The 17,789-nt window shown below is 42.2% G+C and overlaps 2 protein-coding genes across 16 annotated transcripts in view; both read right to left on the reverse strand.

Moving 5' to 3' along the window:
- The window catches only part of MARVELD2 (MARVEL domain containing 2), a 29,236-nt gene extending 17,551 nt beyond the window's left edge, over positions 1-11,685 (reverse strand). Inside the window, exons 1-3 of one of the 4 annotated variants that reach the window (XM_019013427.3) lie at positions 11,036-11,538; positions 5,794-6,957; positions 1,689-1,724 (exon numbers count right to left, since the gene is read on the reverse strand). In XM_019013427.3, the coding sequence (XP_018868972.1) occupies positions 1,689-1,724; positions 5,794-6,942 (1,185 nt within the window). In that variant the 5' untranslated portion in view covers positions 6,943-6,957; positions 11,036-11,538. Of the gene's footprint in view, positions 1-1,688; positions 1,725-5,793; positions 6,958-11,035; positions 11,539-11,589 lie in introns of those variants that run through there. The other 3 variants (XM_004058752.5, XM_019013428.4, XM_055367049.2) reach the window with 3 other exon arrangements.
- A 279-nt stretch (positions 11,686-11,964) lies between these two features.
- RAD17 (RAD17 checkpoint clamp loader component) overlaps positions 11,965-17,789 on the reverse strand; it is a 45,263-nt gene continuing 39,438 nt past the window's right edge. For all 12 annotated transcript variants that reach the window (XM_031003310.2, XM_055367047.1, XM_019013430.2 and 9 more), the window contains 2 exons: positions 16,202-16,259; positions 11,965-12,732 (listed from right to left, as the gene is read on the reverse strand). In XM_031003310.2, the coding sequence (XP_030859170.2) occupies positions 12,471-12,732; positions 16,202-16,259 (320 nt within the window). In that variant the 3' untranslated portion in view covers positions 11,965-12,470. The remainder of the gene's footprint in view (positions 12,733-16,201; positions 16,260-17,789) is intronic.

Genomic DNA, 17,789 nt, shown 5'->3' on the forward strand with positions numbered 1-17,789 from the left:
ACAGACCCTTTTGAATTTTCAACCAAGTAAATATGCTCTCTTTTCAGAGAAACACATCCAAAGACTGAATTCTCAACTCCTTGCTAAGAAATAATGTCCAGGCTGGGCGCGGGGACTCACGCCTGTAATCCCAGCACTTTGGGAGGCTAAGGCGGGTGGATCACGAGGTCAGGGGTTCGAGACCAGCCTGACCAACATGGTGAAACCCTGTCTCTACTAAAAATACAAAAATTGGCTGGGTGTGGTGGCGGGTGCCTGTAATCCCAGCTATTCAGGAGGCTGAGGCAGGAGAATTGCTTGAACCTGGGAGGCGAAGGTTGCAGTGAGCCGAGATTGCACCACTGCACTCCAGCCTGGGCGACAGAGCAAGACTCTGTCTAAAAATAATAATAATAATAATGTCCAGTATCTCAAAAAATGAGGGTAAAATTTTCAATGAGGGTAAAATTATGATTATTAAAATAAATTATTACATATATGTAAATAATGATAACAGCATCTCACTGAGTCCTCTCAGCAAACTTGAGAGGTATGAATTATTATTATTGCAATCTCACAGATGAAGAAATGCAGGCATAGAAAGGTTAAATAATTTGTCTACTGCCACACAGTTGGTAAATTGTGGAATAGAAATTCCCTGACACTACAAAATTTGGCATCTTTAAAAAAAAGTATTATTGGCCAGGCATGCTGGCTCACACCCATAATCCCAGCACTTTGGGAGGCCGAGGCGGGCGGATCACGAGGTCAGGAGATCGAGAACATCCTGACCTCGTGAAACTAGCTAACATGGTGAAATCCCGTCTCTACTAAAAATACAAAAAATTAGCCGGGTGCAGTGGTGGGCACCTGTAGTCCCAGCTACTCAGGAGGCTGAGGCAGGAGAATGGTGTGAACCTGGGAGGCGGAGCTTGCAGTGAGCCGAGATAGCGCCACTGCACTCCAGCCTGGGCAACAGAGACTCCATCTCAAAAAAAAAAAATTATTATTATTAATTTCTTTTTTAACTGTCCTGTGAGTGTAGTAAAAAATTTGGCATCTGAAAGCAAGGTGAGAAGGATACAAAGAACAGCACACAACTTTAAATACAAGTGAAGAAAGTTTCAGAGAATCACTTTCATTTAAAAAATAATTAAATTTCAAACATATGTTGGTTTGTTTACTTGCATAAATTTTCATCTAACAAAATTAAAAGAAGCTATAGATATGATTGTTTAATTTGGTCCTTTTAGTATCTGGAAAAAAGCTCAAAGTCCTAATATGAACTCGATGTAATAGCTACACTTTCTTTTCTTTTTTTTTTAAACAGTCTCACTCTGTCACCCAGGCTGGAGTGCAGTGATGTGATCTCGGCTCACTGAAACCTTCACCTCCCAGATTCAAGTGGTTCTTGTGCCTCAGCCTCCAGAGTAGCTGGGATTACAGGCGTGTGCCACCACATGCAGGTAATTTTTGTATTTTTGGTAGAGACGGGGTTTCACCATTTTGGCCAGGCTGGTCTTGAAATCCTGGTCTCAAGTGCTCCGCCCTCCTCAGCCTTCCAAAGTGCTGGGATTACAGGTGTGAGCCACCACACCTGGCCAATAGCTGCATTTCACAGATGTACGATACTACTATGTAGATAAATAGACCTAAGAGAAAAGTATTAACAAATCTAAAGTATAATATGAAGTAAACTTTATTCTTACCATTTTCCTTTTCGATGACAATGATGGCTCATTTATCTGGAACAAAAAGAGTTCAAATAGTTTTTCAAAGGCATGTGAAGCTACTTTGCAAATATTTTCATCCATTTGCATTTATAGCCCAACCTCAATTTTAAGAGGTTGATCCTCTACTTGATGGGTGTTTCTCATCCTCTTTTTGCCTAGGTTTTGAAGGGCCAGTGGAGAACTAAGAAGAGGGATAACTGTAATTCCCTGTCAATCAGGGCATAGAGAGGAGTAGGGAATACAGGGATGGTGGAAACTGTTAGATAAACCACTCTGAATTACCCTCAAATTTTATTTATTCTTGCCTCCCATTACTTTGCATGATTAAAGAGTTAGGACAATTACTCTATAAAATTAATAGAAAAAAGCCCTAGGCCATTACATCTTCTAACCTTTAGGAAGTTATAGCAATGTACAGACAGGCACAACCTTCAACATCAGGTGACTGAAGTCTAATTAGGCATTATGAAAAGTCTCATAGACATAAGTTTTTGTTGAGAAAGGAAAAAGAAATAAAAGTATTATGTAGATCATTCTATTCATATAGAATTTTTAAATATTAACATTTAATAACTTACGCAACTAGCATAAATTTATGAGGAAGTATGTGTTTCACTATCTGGATTTCATACTGATTAGAATTAACATTTTTTACTTTGTACACAGAGATGTACATTTAAGAAATAAATTGTAACTTTAAGAAACAAAAATGTAATACATGTGAAGGTTTGTTACATAAAAAAACAAAAATGTAAGAAATATGCTTAAAATGCTAAGACACATTTTTAGAAATAACTTGAATCTATGTAGAGTTCTAGCAAGATAAATTATTTTGTGACAATCAAGCTAGGCACAGTGGCTTATGCCTGTAATCCCAGCACTTTGGGAGGCTGAGGGGAGAGGATCGCTTGAGGCCAGGAGTTTGAGACCAGCCTGAGCAACATAGCAAGACCCCATCTCTACAAAAAATTTAAAATATATATATAGAGAGATCACATGGACACATGTCAAAGTCCTTTGTATAACATGTAGGTACTTGTTATAAAACTATTTTTTTCCATCAAGCACAGTGGCTTATACTTATAATCCCAACACTTTGGGAGGCTGAGGCAGGAGGATTGCTTGAGCCCAGAAGTTCGAGACCAGCCTGGGTAACATAGTGATACCCTGTCTCTACAAAAAATATTAAAAAATAGCCAGGTGTGGTGGTGTATGCCTGTAGTCCCAGCTACCTGGGAGGCTGAGGCGGGAAGATTACTTGAGCCTGGGAGGTCAAAGCTGGAGTGAGCCATGATTGTGCCACCGTATTGCAGGCTAGGTGACAGAGTGAGACCCTTCCTCAAAACAAACCATCAACAACAACAACGACAACAAAACGATTTGTTTCCCATTCCACTAGGTGTAAAAAGAAAATCTAAGGCTGGGCGTGGTGGCTCACGCCTGTAATCCTATCACTCTGGGAGGCCAAGGCAGATGGATCACCAGAGGTCAGGAGCTCAAGACCAGCCTGGCCAACATGGCAAAACCCTGTCTCTACTAAATACAAAAATTAGCTGGGCATGGTGGCATGTGCCTGTAATCCCAGCTACTAGGGGGGCTGAGGCAGAAGGATCGCTTGAACCTGGGAAGCGGAGGTTACAGTGAGCAGAGATTGTGCCACTGCACTCCAGCCTGGTGCCAGATATTGGGGGAAATTCATCCCCGATATTTCATGTAGGTTCTTTTCTATATTCCCTAAGTGTCGGCCAGTCTGAGAAATAAAGGGAAAGAGTACAAAAGAGAGAAATTTTAAAGCTGGGTGTGCAGGGGAGACATCACATGTCGGCAGGTTCTGTGATGCCCCCAAGCTGTAAAACCAGCAAGTTTTTATTAGTGATTTTCAAAAGGGGAGGGAGTGTATGAATAGGGTGTGGGTCACAGAGATCACATGCTTTACAAGGTAATAAAATATCACAAGGCAAATGGAGGCAGGGCGAGATCACAGGACCACAGGACGGGGCAAAATTAAAATTGCTAATGAAGTTTCAGGCATGCATTGTCACTGATAACATCTTATCAGGAGACAGGGTTTGAGAGCAGACAACTGGTCTGACCAAAATTTATTAGGTGGGAATTTCCTCGTCCTAATAAGCCTGGGAGCACTACAGGAGACCAGGGCTTATTTCATCCCTTATCTACGATTGTAAAAGACAGCCATCCCCAAAGCGGCCATTTCAGAGGCCTACCCTCAGGGATGCATTCTCTCCCAGGGATGTTCCTTGCTGAGAAAAAGAATTCAGCGATATTTCTCCTATTTGCTTTTGAAAGAAGAGAAATATGGCTCTGTTCCGCCCAGCTCACAGGCAGCCAGAGTTTAAGGTTATCTCTCTTGTTCCCTGAACATTGCTGTTATCCTGTTCTTTTTTCAAGGTGCCCAGATTTCATATTGTTCAAACACACATGCTCTACAAACAATTTGTGCAGTTAACTCAATCATCACACGGTCCTGAGGCGACATACATCCTCCTCAGTTTATGAAGATGACGGGATTAAGAGATTAAAGTAAAGACAGGCATAGGAAATCACAAGGGTATTGATTGGGGAAGTGATAAGTGTCCATGAAATCTTCACAATTTATGTTCAGAGACTGCAGTAAAGACAGGCATAAGAAATTATAAAAGTATTAATTTGGGGAACTAATAAACGTCCATGAAATCTTCACAATTTATGTTCTTCTGCCATGGCTTCAGCCGGTCCCTCTGTTCGGGGTCCCTGACTTCCCGCAACAGTGCCACTGCACTCTGGCAACAGAGTGAGACTCCGTCTCAAAAAAAAAAAAAAAAGAAAATTAAAAAAACCAAAAAATGGGCCAGGCATGGTGGCTCACACCTGTAATCCCAGCACTTTGGGATGCCAAGGCAGGTGGATTGCTTGAGTCCAGGAGTTTGAGACCAGCCTGGACAACATGGCAAATACTCATCTCTAAAGAAAAAAAAAATTAAAAAAATTTTAAAACCAAAGCGCTATTTGTTGTTATGCATCAGATTCAAGCAAAAGATTAAAAACAAAATACATATGTCAGTGTGTGCTGTTATAAGGACAGGATTTAATTTTTATTTATAGTTTTGCCCAATATATACCATGTGCAATTGTATAGTATCTAAGAAGTCTTAAGAAAAGTGGAAAAGCAAAAATTCATAATATAGTTAACTTAAAATTACAAAAAATTTTAAGGTAAATACTGAAAATTTCAGTGGCATAGGAGAGTCTACTACACACATCTCCTTGGAAGAAGGCAAAATATCAACTTACTTCAGAGAATAATGTAGCCAGTGGAACATACTCTAACATTTGCTACTGTTCAACCAAAATAATTTTAGGTGGGGCTTTTATCTCATCCTTCAGTTATTATTATTTTATTTTTCTTATTGTTCTCATTATTATTTATTCTCATTATTATCCTATTAAGTTCTAGAAATATAAAAACAATGTAGGACTTCCATTCTCATTTTGGACCATACGTCTTCCTCAAATAAAGACAAATTATCAAAACCACTGGGCAAGTTTTCAGAGTATGTTCATTACAATTCAATCTCTCAATACTTAAAAAAAATCAAACATGGTTTACCACATTCTTATTTGGCTTTATTCAGCTCACTGGGAGAAAGTAAATTGTAACATTTAAATGAAAAATTAGGAGCTTTTATTAAAGAATTAAGATTGTTCTCAAACTTACTTTAATGATGAGACACTTATTTTACTGAGTATATTCTTCTTCTTTGCAAAAATTCGGTAGCTGTATCTTTCCCTTAAGCTTCAGACAGACATAATAATGCAGCCAACAAACTATATATTACACATCTGGTGTCTATTTGCAATGTTATATAACAGCCAAACACCAGAGTGGGTTATCCCAGTCAAAGCATGTCAGATATTGCACTAGGACTTTTGAATCTCAGATCATTGAAAAAAAAAAAAAAGGAAGAAAGAAAAATTTCTATGAAAGCTTTCTGTTTTGAGCACTATACATTTTTTAACAAGGGAGCAAATAACAGAAAAAACAAACATACACACACAAATGAGGGATTATGAAATCACTTACCTCCTGTTGTTCCATATATTCTCTATGTCTCCGAGCTGCCTCATGCCTCCATAACTTTAGGCAAACCAAAGCACTAATGAGATAAACTATCATGGTGACAAACAGGAAGATCATTGCAGCTATCTGTCCTCCTTCTACCCGGCAGAACACTGCATTCACTGGTGTATTAAATAACGGATAGTAGCAGAGGCCACCTCGGTTGGTATCATTCACATAGACTATGGCTGCGGCCATATACAAAATAAATAAGGCAACGTTAATTCCAAATTCAGTTAGGGGCCACCAATTAGAGTCCAGAAGAATGGTCCGGTAATACATGGACATGCCAAGAACCAGAATAATAATGGTGGTGATCCAAGCTAATCCAGCAACCACGAGTACAAAAGGGGTCTTAGGGCCAGTGTAGTAATAGCCCCCATACATACTGCCCAGTCCACCAACGCCTCCCATGCCATACGGTTGTGAATATCCAAACAAGTTGTACCACTCACTGTCCTTGTGAATGTAAGCTGTGACACAAGCAAAGACACCGGCCCCCAAAAGCAGCTCCACCACACCCAGTATTCTCAGCAGGCCTGCCCACGACTTCATGTAGGAGTACCTCAGGTTATACTCCTCCACCTTCTCACTGTATGTTCGAACTGTTTGTGTGTGTCGGTCTAGAGATCCATAGGGATCCCGGGGAAACACTGCGTCAGCCTCTTTCCGGGAACTAAAGGTTCCTTCTGACCCTCCGTAGGGATCTTTGCAGGAGTTGGGGGGCGAACGGTGGTTTGGTCTTGCTGGAGAGGCTGGTGGTGAACACTCCACTCCATCAGAGATGTACCTGATATCAGACACCGGCTTATCCCATTCGGGGTCCTTTTTCTTCCCTCTGAAAAAGTTCTTCCAGGAGTCGGGGACAAAGCGCCTTACTGGTTTGAGATCTGGCGCTATAGCTGGTTCTTCTGTGTCACTTGAGTAGAAGTCTGGGCCGAATGGTGGCTGTAATGGGAGAGGGGGTGGTGGCAAGGGATCAGCGCTCACTGCCCGCTCACTGTCATGAAGAGTTGGGTGGGTTCTTATGGTGCTATCTTGATAGGGCAGGTCGCTTGGGACCTCATCGTAGCGCCTGTCCCGATTCCTGGATCTTCCATCATTTGACGACATTTGTGATTTTCACACCTGTGGCCAAATTTAAAGTTATCACTTATGATTAGTTACTTATCCTCTCAATGATGCTGATTTTATTCATGTAGTAGCAAAAAGTATCTAGGAGACCAACAGGATCATGTCTAATTATTATGATATATAAAAATGATAAATATGATACCGGGCACGGTGGCTCATGCCTGTAATCCCAGCACTTTGGGAGGCCAAGACAGATGGATCATTTCAGGTCAGGAGTTTGAGACCAGCCTGACCAACATGGTGAAACACTATCTCTACTAAAAATACAAAAACTAGCCAGGCGTGGTGGCATGCGCCTGTGATCCCAGCTGCTCAGGTGGCTGAGGTACAGACCGCTTGAACCCGGGAGGCAGAGGTTGCAGTGAGTCGAGATTGTGCCACTGCACTCCAGCCTGGCTGACAGGGCTAGACCCTGTCTCAAAAAAAAAAAAAAAAAAAAAAAAACAACAAGATAAATATGTATATTTTAAAAGTATAGATTTTGTGTATTTTAAACAATTATATTACCCAGGGATACAGTCATCACTCTATGCCATTTTAAGTGCAATCAAGATTTAAAATCTTAGGCTGAGCATCATGGCTCATGCCTGTAATCCTAGCACTTTTGAGAGGCCAGGGCAGGAGGATCACTTAAGGCCAGGAGCTGAAGACCAGCCTGGCAACATAGTGAGACCCTGTATCTACAAAAAATTTTTAAAAATTAGCCGTGTGTGGTGCTGTGCCCACAGTCTCAGCTACTTGGGAGCCTGAGGTGGAGGAAAGAATCACCTGACCCCAGGAGTTTGAGGTTACAGTGAGCTATAATTACACCACTGCACTCTAGCCTGGGTAACACAGTGAGTCTCTGTCTCTAAAAAAAGAAAAAAAAAAAAAGAAATGAAAAATGATTTATAAATCTAATTTATCTGTGAGCCCTATTAAACAATAAAATAAAAAACAAAAGTGACAAAACTTTAACAAAACAGAATGCAAACACACTCCCAAGTAGAGTCATTTCCTCAAACATCTAAATCAAAATACTAAGAGTTTGAGTGTAGCGAAATTTGATGGGTCAGCAAATATTCTTCATTTTCACTTGGAATAGCCTAGGAGAGGCAGTCTGTTAAAACACAGGGTGTGCACAGCCCTTCCCCTTCCTAAATCAACAAAGTCATTTTAGAGGACTTGCTTCTTCCAGTCTAAAATATTAACAATTGAAACTAGATGTAAAAAAATTGAATCTCAGAGACAACATCACCAAAGGCTAAGGCTCCCCCAAGGCACAATAGAGAATGGCAGCAATGACCATTACTATTACTCTTTCGAGAGCAATTCAGGTGATTTACTGTTCCCAAGGAGAGACTCAAGTATCTCAGAAGGTATTCAATCCACCTCAAAAATAAAGCGTAGAAAATGCACTTTTACTAAGCCTGTTGATTCATGAAATCAATGCTCAGCACCCATATACAGAAAGGAAACCATTTGTGAATTAACTACTAGTTTTAAGGTATGCTGAATTTCTCTCTCGAATTGTTTATAAGTATTTTGTTTGAAGACTTAAAAAATTTTTTTCATTCACACCCTGCCAAGTCTCATTATTGAAGACTTAAACTGGGCACATGGTATTGTACTTGATACTATGAAGGTCTCAAAATTAAAATGGATAACCCCATCTTTTTTGTTATTGTTTTGTTTATTTATTTAATATTTTTAAGACAGGGTCTCACTCTGTTTCCCAGGCCAGAGCATAGGAGCACAATCATAGCTCACTGCAGCCTCAATCTCCCTGGCTCAAGCACTCCAGCTGCCTCAGCCTCCTGAGTAGCTGGGACTACAGGTGCATGCCACCATACCCAGCTAATTCTTTTTTTTTTTTTTTGAGACAGAGTCTCACTCTGTCGCCCAGGCTGGAGTGCAGTGGTGCCATCTCGGCTCACTGCAAGCTCCGCCTCCCAGGTTCACGCCATTCTCCTGCCTCAGCCTCCCAAGTAGCTGGGACTACAGGTGCTCACCACCACGCCCGGCTAATTTTTTGTATTTTTAGTAGAGATGGGGACCATGTTAGCCAGGATGGTCTTGATCTCCTGACCTCATAATCCACCCGCCTCGGCCTCCCAAAGTGCTGGGATTACAGGTGTCAGCCACCACGCTTGGCCACTAATTCTTTAAAATTTTTAGTAGACATTAAGTATCACTATGTTGCCTAGGCTGGTCTTGAACTCCTGGGCTCAAGCGATCCTCCTGCCTTGGCCACCCAAAGTGCTGGGATTACAAGCGTTAGCCACTGCACCTGGTCTGATAACCCCGTCTTTATACTGTTGAACAATTTGGAAATTCCTAAGGCTTTATTTTATTTTACTTTGGAAAACGAAGACCCTTCATTTAACCTGCCTTGCACCAGGCATGCTGAAAGTATACTGGTGGACAAACCAGACTGAAATCCTTGCCTTCATGATGCTTTAACCGGGGGAGTGCCGGGCAGATTGACAGATGATAGATAAATGAAATATACAGTATGCTAAAGAACAAAGTTGAGAAAGGGGGTAAAGACTGCAATGGGGACAGGATGTTACCATCTTAAACCGAGTGGGCAGGGAAATCTTCATAGAGAAAGGGATATCTGAGTATAGAACTGAAGGTGAAGGAGGAAGCCAGGCCATTATCAGGGACAAGTGTTCAGGCAGATGGAACAGCTAGCGCAAATGCCCTGAAGCAGGAGTGCCTGGTATGTTCAAGAAATATTTAGGCATGGAAGCTACTGTGGCAGCAGCAAAGTGGGTAAGAAGGTGAATAGTAGAACTGAGGCCATCTGAATCATGTAGGGCCTTGAAAACCACTGGAAAGAAAGGACTTTGTCTTTTGCTAGGAGTGAGATGAGAAGCCACTGGAGGATTCTGAATAGAGGAGTGACATCATTTGACTTGTTTTAACAGTATCACTATGGATGCTGTGTTGAGAGTACACTCCAGAAGGCAAGAGGTAAAACAGGAAGACGGGCTAGGCCATTGAAATAATCCAATGGATCACTGAGATCTTGAGAAGAGGTCAAATGCTAGACAGGTATTTAAAATTTTTATTATAGAATTTTTCAAACATAATAAAAAGTGGAAAGAATAGCATTATGAACCCTTGTGTACCCACATCCAGCTTCTACACTTATCGATTTATGGCCAAACTTGTTTCATTTATACTCCCCATACTATTTCCTCTGCCAATAGAGTCCTCTGAAGTAAACCCCAGACATCTGATCATTTTATCTATCTATACCTCATTCTCCACCCCTCCAGCTTAGCCTTGGGGAGCAGCAGACTGAAGAGTGTTTCAGATGCGTTAAAAATCCAGGTAGAGACGTTAAGAGGGCAAGCAAGGCACACAAGGTATGTACAGACTGGAGACAAGGGAATGGGGTGGAAACCCAGGGTCTTCTAATAGGGCACTCCGACCTTAGAGGATTAACTGTGATGGCCCCAGCAGGGTGCCCAATGCAAAGCGGCTCTGTATATTATAACAATCAGTTATTTTTGTACCTTTCTCTTTCTTTCTCTAAAAAAGTGTAAGTTCTAGAAATGCTATTACGACTCTAGTTTTTGAAACACATACCTAAGAAATGTAGAAGCAAAAGCACAACAAATGATTTTAGCAAGTTTTACACAGCATTTACAGGATACGCTATGCTTAATTCAACTCACTGGTAAAAATACAATTCACTGTAATGGATTTAACTCTTCACCTGTGAAGTGGCTTATTTGAATCAAACCACCCTATCCATTTTTAAAGAAAAAACAAGCAATTATTAAAGAGTTGTGGAAAAGCAAGATAATGTGATTTTTAGAAGGGAATGGTTAGCTGTATTTCATTACATCTTAAATATCTGGATACCCCTAATGTCTTTCAGGATGTCACTGAGAGTTCGTTCTGGTCCCGCAGGTCGCGGCAGCGTGTGTCTTTGTCCTGCTCAGGCCCCGGACCCTTACTCCACTCTTGGACACTCATCTTGGAAAGCCGCGGCAATGGCAGGAGAAATGGCTCCCCCAGCAAAGTGTCACAGGAATCATGCCTGGTCACCTTTACACAAACAGAACCACCGGTTTACCTGGCTTAAAAGTTTTGCTGGACCCAAGAAACGGGTAGATTTCGGATACTTCTGCGCTTCCGAGGGGTCGGGAAAGGCTCTGCGGTTCTAACTAACCCACGACTGCCCGGGGGTACCGAGCATTTTCGCTGTGGGGTCTCCCCCGCGCCAGCCTCTGGGCGCCCGGTCCCACAAATCTCATTGTGTCCTCGGTTCTGCCCGCGCCGGCTAGGCGTTCGTCTTCGCGTTTCTGGCTGAAACCCACTGTCTTTGGAGATTCCGCCCCAACGAGGCCGAAACTAAGCCAGGAGACCTCCCAGGTAAGGAGCACCGCGATCGCCCCGAGGTGCGCGCCCCGCCCCGCGCCCGGAAGGACGGCGGCTCGGCCGCACCTGCGTCCGCAGAGCGAAACCTGGCGGGACGCGGGCCTCCCCGGATCCCTGGCTCCGGCCTCCCCCGCGGGCTATGGCAGGCTGAGCGCCGAGCGCGGGCACCCCTCCGTCGCCGCACACCTGGGCCGGGGGCCGCCGGGCCCTCCTCTCCCGGTCACATGGCCCCACCCCGGTCCCACTTACCTGCGCAGCCGCCAGGAAGAGCGCGCACGCCGCCCAGGACTCTGAAACCGGTATCGGGCTCCCGGGGTGGGGGCGGGGCCGGGACGGGACGAGCCCAGCTTGCCCCGCCCGGCTTTGCCCCGCCCGGATCTGTCGGCCCTACAACCGCTCTGGGCCCAGGCTGCTCGGTGCCACCAGCCGGCACCTCGCGGCAATGACCACACACTGACTGGGCTCTTTTGGAAAGATAGTTTACAGTTCTCATCGCAACGTTGCCATCATCTTCCCTATCTTTTGAAAAGTTTGACACTGGGGGAGGGAGATTGGTGCACTGTGCCTAAGGACCCATGGCAGACAGTGCGTGCTAGATAATGTTAAAAGACAGGAGAAACAAAATTAAATTCAACATTTTAATTGTGATATAACTTATGTAAATACTTTCCAAAAAGTATCTAAGATATTCCACTGTACAACACATCAAAACTATCTGAGAAGCGGGAGACAATAAAGTGTAAATAAGGCACACAGTTTACACTCGTAATTGCATCCTAAACTGTTGAATAGTTGATATTTACAACCCCCCATAACGTTTTTGCATCCTGAATTAGTCCTTCACATTTTGATATTTGGCATAATGTTCAAACACACTTTATACACACTGACCGCTCCTTAAACCACTCACAGATTTAATAAATACCGAAAAAATTAACAGATTTGAAGGCTTGATCTTCTATTTACTTCAAGATGACAGAAGAGTAGGTTTCTTGTGATGAAATACTACAAGAATGAAGAATTAACAAACTGTTGTGTAATTCATCAGAAAAGCATATTAACTGCTGAAGTACCACTGAATGAAACAAAAATGAAGCTGTGAAGTAGCAATCTGATTAGCAGGCTGGCTTCTATGTCCCATCACTCTCGTAGTCTTCTATTATTATGTTTTCTTCCATGTCTCCTTTGGCTGAAAAGGGCTGGGGCTGGCTAGCAGGCAGTTCACTGGCACTATTCTGACTCAAAGGAAGAGACCAGGTTTCCGGCGCAGTGGCTTGAGTGGGTTCACCCAGAGATTCCTCTGCAGAATGTCCTCCATTAAGCTGGGCTTCATCTCCGCTGTCAGGGTCTATCATTCCATGTTCCCTGTCAGTCAGGGCTTCCATTTTCAATCTGTCAGATTCACAGTGCAGGCATTAATAAGAACCAAAGGAGAAGATTTTTAAATTACACCATGAGTGTGATGATTATGAAGCCATCTTTCATTTACCTACATTGTGCTGTTTAGCTAGTCTCTTTAACTATAAAAACAAAACTACAAGGTAAATGACAAACTGAATAAGTTCCTACAACTTAAAATACAAAAAGGAGCTGAACACGGTGGCTCATGCCTGTACTATCTGCACTGTGGGAGGCCAAGGCAGGCAGATCACTTGAGGCCAAGAGTTCAAGACCAGCCTGGCCAACATGGCAAAAACCCATCTCTATTGAAAATAGAAAAGTTAGCCAGGCGTGGTGGCACGCGTCTGTAATCCCAGCTACTCAGGAGGCTGAGGCAGGAGAATTGTTTGAACCCAGGAGGCAGAAGTTGCAGTGAGCCAAGCTCGTGCCACTGAACTCCAGCCTGGACGACAGAGCAAGACTCTGTCTCCAAACAAAAAACAAACAAACAAAAAAACCAAACCAAACCACAACAACAAAAACACCTAAAAATAAAAAGAAATAATGTCTTCAGTAAAGAATTTTTCTTTCTTTTTTTTTTTATTGAGACTGTCTTTCTCTATCGCCCAAGCTGGAGTGCAGTGGTGCAATCTCAGTTTACTGCAACCTCTGCCTCCCAGGTTCAAGCGATTCTCCTGCCTCAGCCTCCCAAGTAGCTGGGATTACAGGCACATGCCACCATGCCCAACTAATTTGTATTTTTAGTAGAGATGGGGTTTCACCATGTTGGCCAGGGTAATCTTGAACTCCCGAACTCAGGTGATCCACCTGCCTCCGCCTCCCAAAGTGCGGGGATTACAAGTGTGAGCCACCACACCCAGCCTTCAGTAAAGAATTTTTACAAATTAAAAAGGAAAAAATGAAATAGAAAAATGGGCACAAACATAGACAACTTATAAAACAAATACAAATGGTTCCTAAATTGTTAAATCTAATTTGTAATTTTAAAAATGAAAATTAACATAATGAGCTACTGCTGTCATCTTTTTTTTTTTTTTTTTTGAGACAGTCTTGCTCTGTCGCCCAGGCTACAGGGCAGTAGCACGATCTTGGCTCACTGCAACCTCCGCTTCAGGTTCAAGCGATTCTCCTGTCTCAGCCTCTGGAGTAGCGGGGATTACATGCAGGCACCACCACACCCAGCTAGTTTTTGTATTTTTAGCAGAGATAGGGTTTCACCATGTTGGCCAGGCTGGTCTCGAACTCCTGACCTTAGATGATCCACCCACCTCAGCCTCCCAAAGTGCTGGGATTACAGGCATGAGCCACTGCGCCTGGCCTATTACTGTCATCTTCTAAACTGGCAAAGATACTTTTAAAACCCAGTGGTGGCAAGGGTTAGGAGAAAAGAACATACTGATACACTGTAAGTGGATATAAAACTGGCAAAATATTCTTGCCAACAATTTGGCAATAAAGAGGAAAAGCCCCAAAAGGTATATACCTATTGATCCAGCAATTTCATTTGTAGGAATTCACCCTAAGTAAATAGTATTTGAAGTGCATGATGACTTATCTATAAGGCTGGGATAGTAAAAGCTGAAAAAAAGCTAAATGGGCAAAAACAACGTGTAGGTTGAATTACAGGAAATTAAACACCTATTAAATATTAAGTATTAATATTTAATACTAAATACTAAACATATGAACGATGGTTTTAAATATGGTCAACATAAATAAAAGATAGTACCAGTCATTGTAATATATAGCACTGAAAATACTGCCTCTCGTGGCCGGGCGTGGTGGCTCACGCCTGTAATCCCAGCACTTTGGGAGGCTGAAGTGGGCGGATCATGAGGTCAGGAGATCAAGACCATCCTGGCTAACACAGTGAAACCCTGTCTCTACTAAAAATACAAAAAATTAGCTGGGCGTGGTGGCGGGCGCCTGTAGTCCCAGCTACTCGGGCGGCTGAGGCAGGAGAATGGTGTGACCCCGGGAGGCGGAGCTTGCAGTGAGCCGAGATCGTGCTACTGCACTCCAGCCTGGGCAATAAAGCTAGACTCCGTCTAAAAAAAAAAAAAAAGAAAATACTGCCTCTCAAGTCACATCAAGTAGGTAGTTGAACCAATAATAATAAAATAGTGAAGATTCTCATTCAATTTAGGCTTGTGTAAATTGCAGCAACTCAATACATCTCAGGAGCAAAAATACAATAGAACATACTTGTCTTTATTTTGATGCCATAATCTTAGGGGGTTGGGGAGAGAAGCCATCAAAGAGACTTGGTCCTGCTTTCATTCAGAGGGATGTGAGAAGAAAAGCAGTGTTTATGAAATGTGTAAGCCCTGATCACATCCCAGTGGGACGATGCTTCAAGATCCATCCATCATGGTCTTTCTGCGATAGGAAAGATGGGCCCCACATAGCTAAGCCAGTATACAGAAAAAAACATTAACACTACAAAGGCCTTAATGAATCTTGGAGGGTAAAGAGGGGGAAAAAGCTCACATCACAGGAGTTTTCCATTTGGGACCAGAAATAGGAGAAAAGGTAAGAGGAGTCAGAGATGCCATTTCTATCACTTACTTTTGTCCATGCATTCAGTAAGCAAGATTTTTTTAAATCTTTTTTTTGAGATGGAGTTTTGCTTTTGTTGCCCAGGCTGGGGTGCAATGGTGTGATCTTGGCTCACTGCAACCTCCATCTCCTGGGTTGAAGCGATTCTCCTGTCTCAGCCTCCTGAGTAGCTGGGATTACAGGCATGTGCCACCACACCTGGCTAAATTTTGTATTTTTAGTAGAGACAGGGTTTCACCATGTTGTCCAGGCTGGTCTTGAACTCCTGATCTCAGGTGATCCACCTGCCTCGGGCTCCCAAAGTGCTGGGATTACAAGCATGAGCCACCACGCCCGGCCATTTTTAAAATCTTTAAACAATTCCTGAGTGCTTAATTCGATCTTACAAATAAGCTAAGTCAAACTGAAATATAAGTTTTGTGTTAATCACTGATAATGGCACAGAAGCTACTTTCCAATAAAATGAACAGTATATATATATAGACAGATAGACAACTATTTTTTGCTTGTTTAAATTTTCTAAAATAAGAAAATATGAAGGACTCTTCTACTTTCTGAGGCAGTTCCTAGTCACTGCAGGTCTTCAAGCATAGGCTAAGAACATCTCTCAACAGGAAAGCTGGCAAGGGGTTTCTAGATTTGTTGAGTTGGAGGATTTTAAAGATTCCTCTGCCTTTGTGATTCCATGGTTCCATTTAATCTGGTATAGTCCATTGGGAGTGGGTGAAGATATGCTGCTATATTTAAGAAAAGGAAGGGTCTACAATACAATTATGTTTATAAATTACTAGGTACAGTATGTCTTTCTTGGATGTTACAGGTAACAGTTATTGATTCATATTGAACATATTCAGTAGACATTTCATTATCAGCTTTTTGGAAATTGAGATGATCAGCTTACCTTCCAAAGTGTCGCTTCAGAGGGAGCCTTCCAATATCTTGGATAAAAGAAATCTGAGCTGAAACAGATTTTTTAAAAGTTGTAAACAATTTTCCAAAGAAAATATACAAATGGCCAATAAGCACATGAAAAGATGCTGAACATCACTAATCTTTAGAGAAATGCAAATCCAAGCCACAGTGAGATACCAATTCACATCTATTAGGATGACTGTTATAAAAAACCAGAAAACAAGAAGTGTGGGTGAGGATGTGGAGAAACTGGAACCCTTGTGCATTGCTCATGGGAATGTAAAATGGTGTAGCTGCTGTGGAAAACAGTATAGTGCATCCTCAAAAAATTAAAAATGGAATTATTGTATGATCTAACAATTCCACTTCTGGGTATATACCCAAAATAATTAAAAACAGAGTCTCAAAAAGATATTTGTATGCCCATGTTCATATCAGCATCAACAATAATCAATGGGTGGAAGCAACCCAAGTGTCCATCAACAGATGAATGGATAACCAAATATGGTATATACATCTAATGGAATATTACTCAGCTTTAAAAAGGACACATGCTCTAACACAAATGAACTGCGATGACATCATTCTAAGTGAAACCTGTCACAAAAGAACAAATATTGTATGATTCCACTTATATGAAGTATTTAGAGTCATAAATTCATAGAGACAGAAAGTAGAATGGTGGCTGCCAGGGGGAAGGGAAAATGGGGAATTAATGCTAATAGTTATAGAATTTCAGTTTTGCAAGAAGCGAAAGTTTCGGAAACTGGTTGCAGAACAAGGTGGATATACTTAACACTACTGCACTGTAGAATTCAAAGTGGTTAAGATGATAAACTTTATGCTTTGTATACTTTATCACAATTAAAATTGCAAAAAGAAAAAGAATGACATAGTAAACTTTCAGGATGACAGCATAAGCTCTTGTGTACCCAATCCCAAAGATAAGCAAAATTGGTGAAAACTTTTAAAAATCAATCATTTGAAGTCTCTGGAAATTGTCCTAATAGCATACAGCAAATGAGAAAATATCTATTCAAGAAAATCAAACAGGAAGAATCTGAGGCATCTGAGCCACTATCTCCTCCCTCCCATTCCCAACCCTGAGCTGAGAGGGCTCAGCTTGATGAACATTTCATTCCAGGTGGGTACAGCCAAGAACTAAGGACTCCTTCCTACTGGAGTGCAGCAGGGTGTTTGGGGCTTCCTCTCCCCACCGGCCCTACTCATAGGATAAGAGGTTCTAACCCAAAGGCACTGTCCCCTGTCCTAACTGCAGTCTCCCTTACCCCAGCTTGTTACATAGCAGAGGGTCCACACTGGGAGAGGCAAGCCAAAATAATCAGAGGCTACCTCTGCAGCTGGGCACCCACCCAGAATAAGTGGCTTAGAGATTTTGCCCAGAGGAGAGGCAGTCCATAGGAAAAAGCTCCGAAGCCTTCCCCAAAGGAACTCACTTTATTTGAAACATAGTGTGGGGAAGTTCAAGCCTAAAGGGCACCCCAGAAACCAGCTCCTCTTAAATAAGAACAAGCTAAACATAAGCCAACTAGTTCATAAGAAACCAGGGAAAGAGA

This window comes from Gorilla gorilla, chromosome 19, assembly GCF_029281585.2.
Source record: "Gorilla gorilla gorilla isolate KB3781 chromosome 19, NHGRI_mGorGor1-v2.1_pri, whole genome shotgun sequence".
Taxonomy (NCBI): Eukaryota; Metazoa; Chordata; class Mammalia; order Primates; family Hominidae; genus Gorilla; species Gorilla gorilla.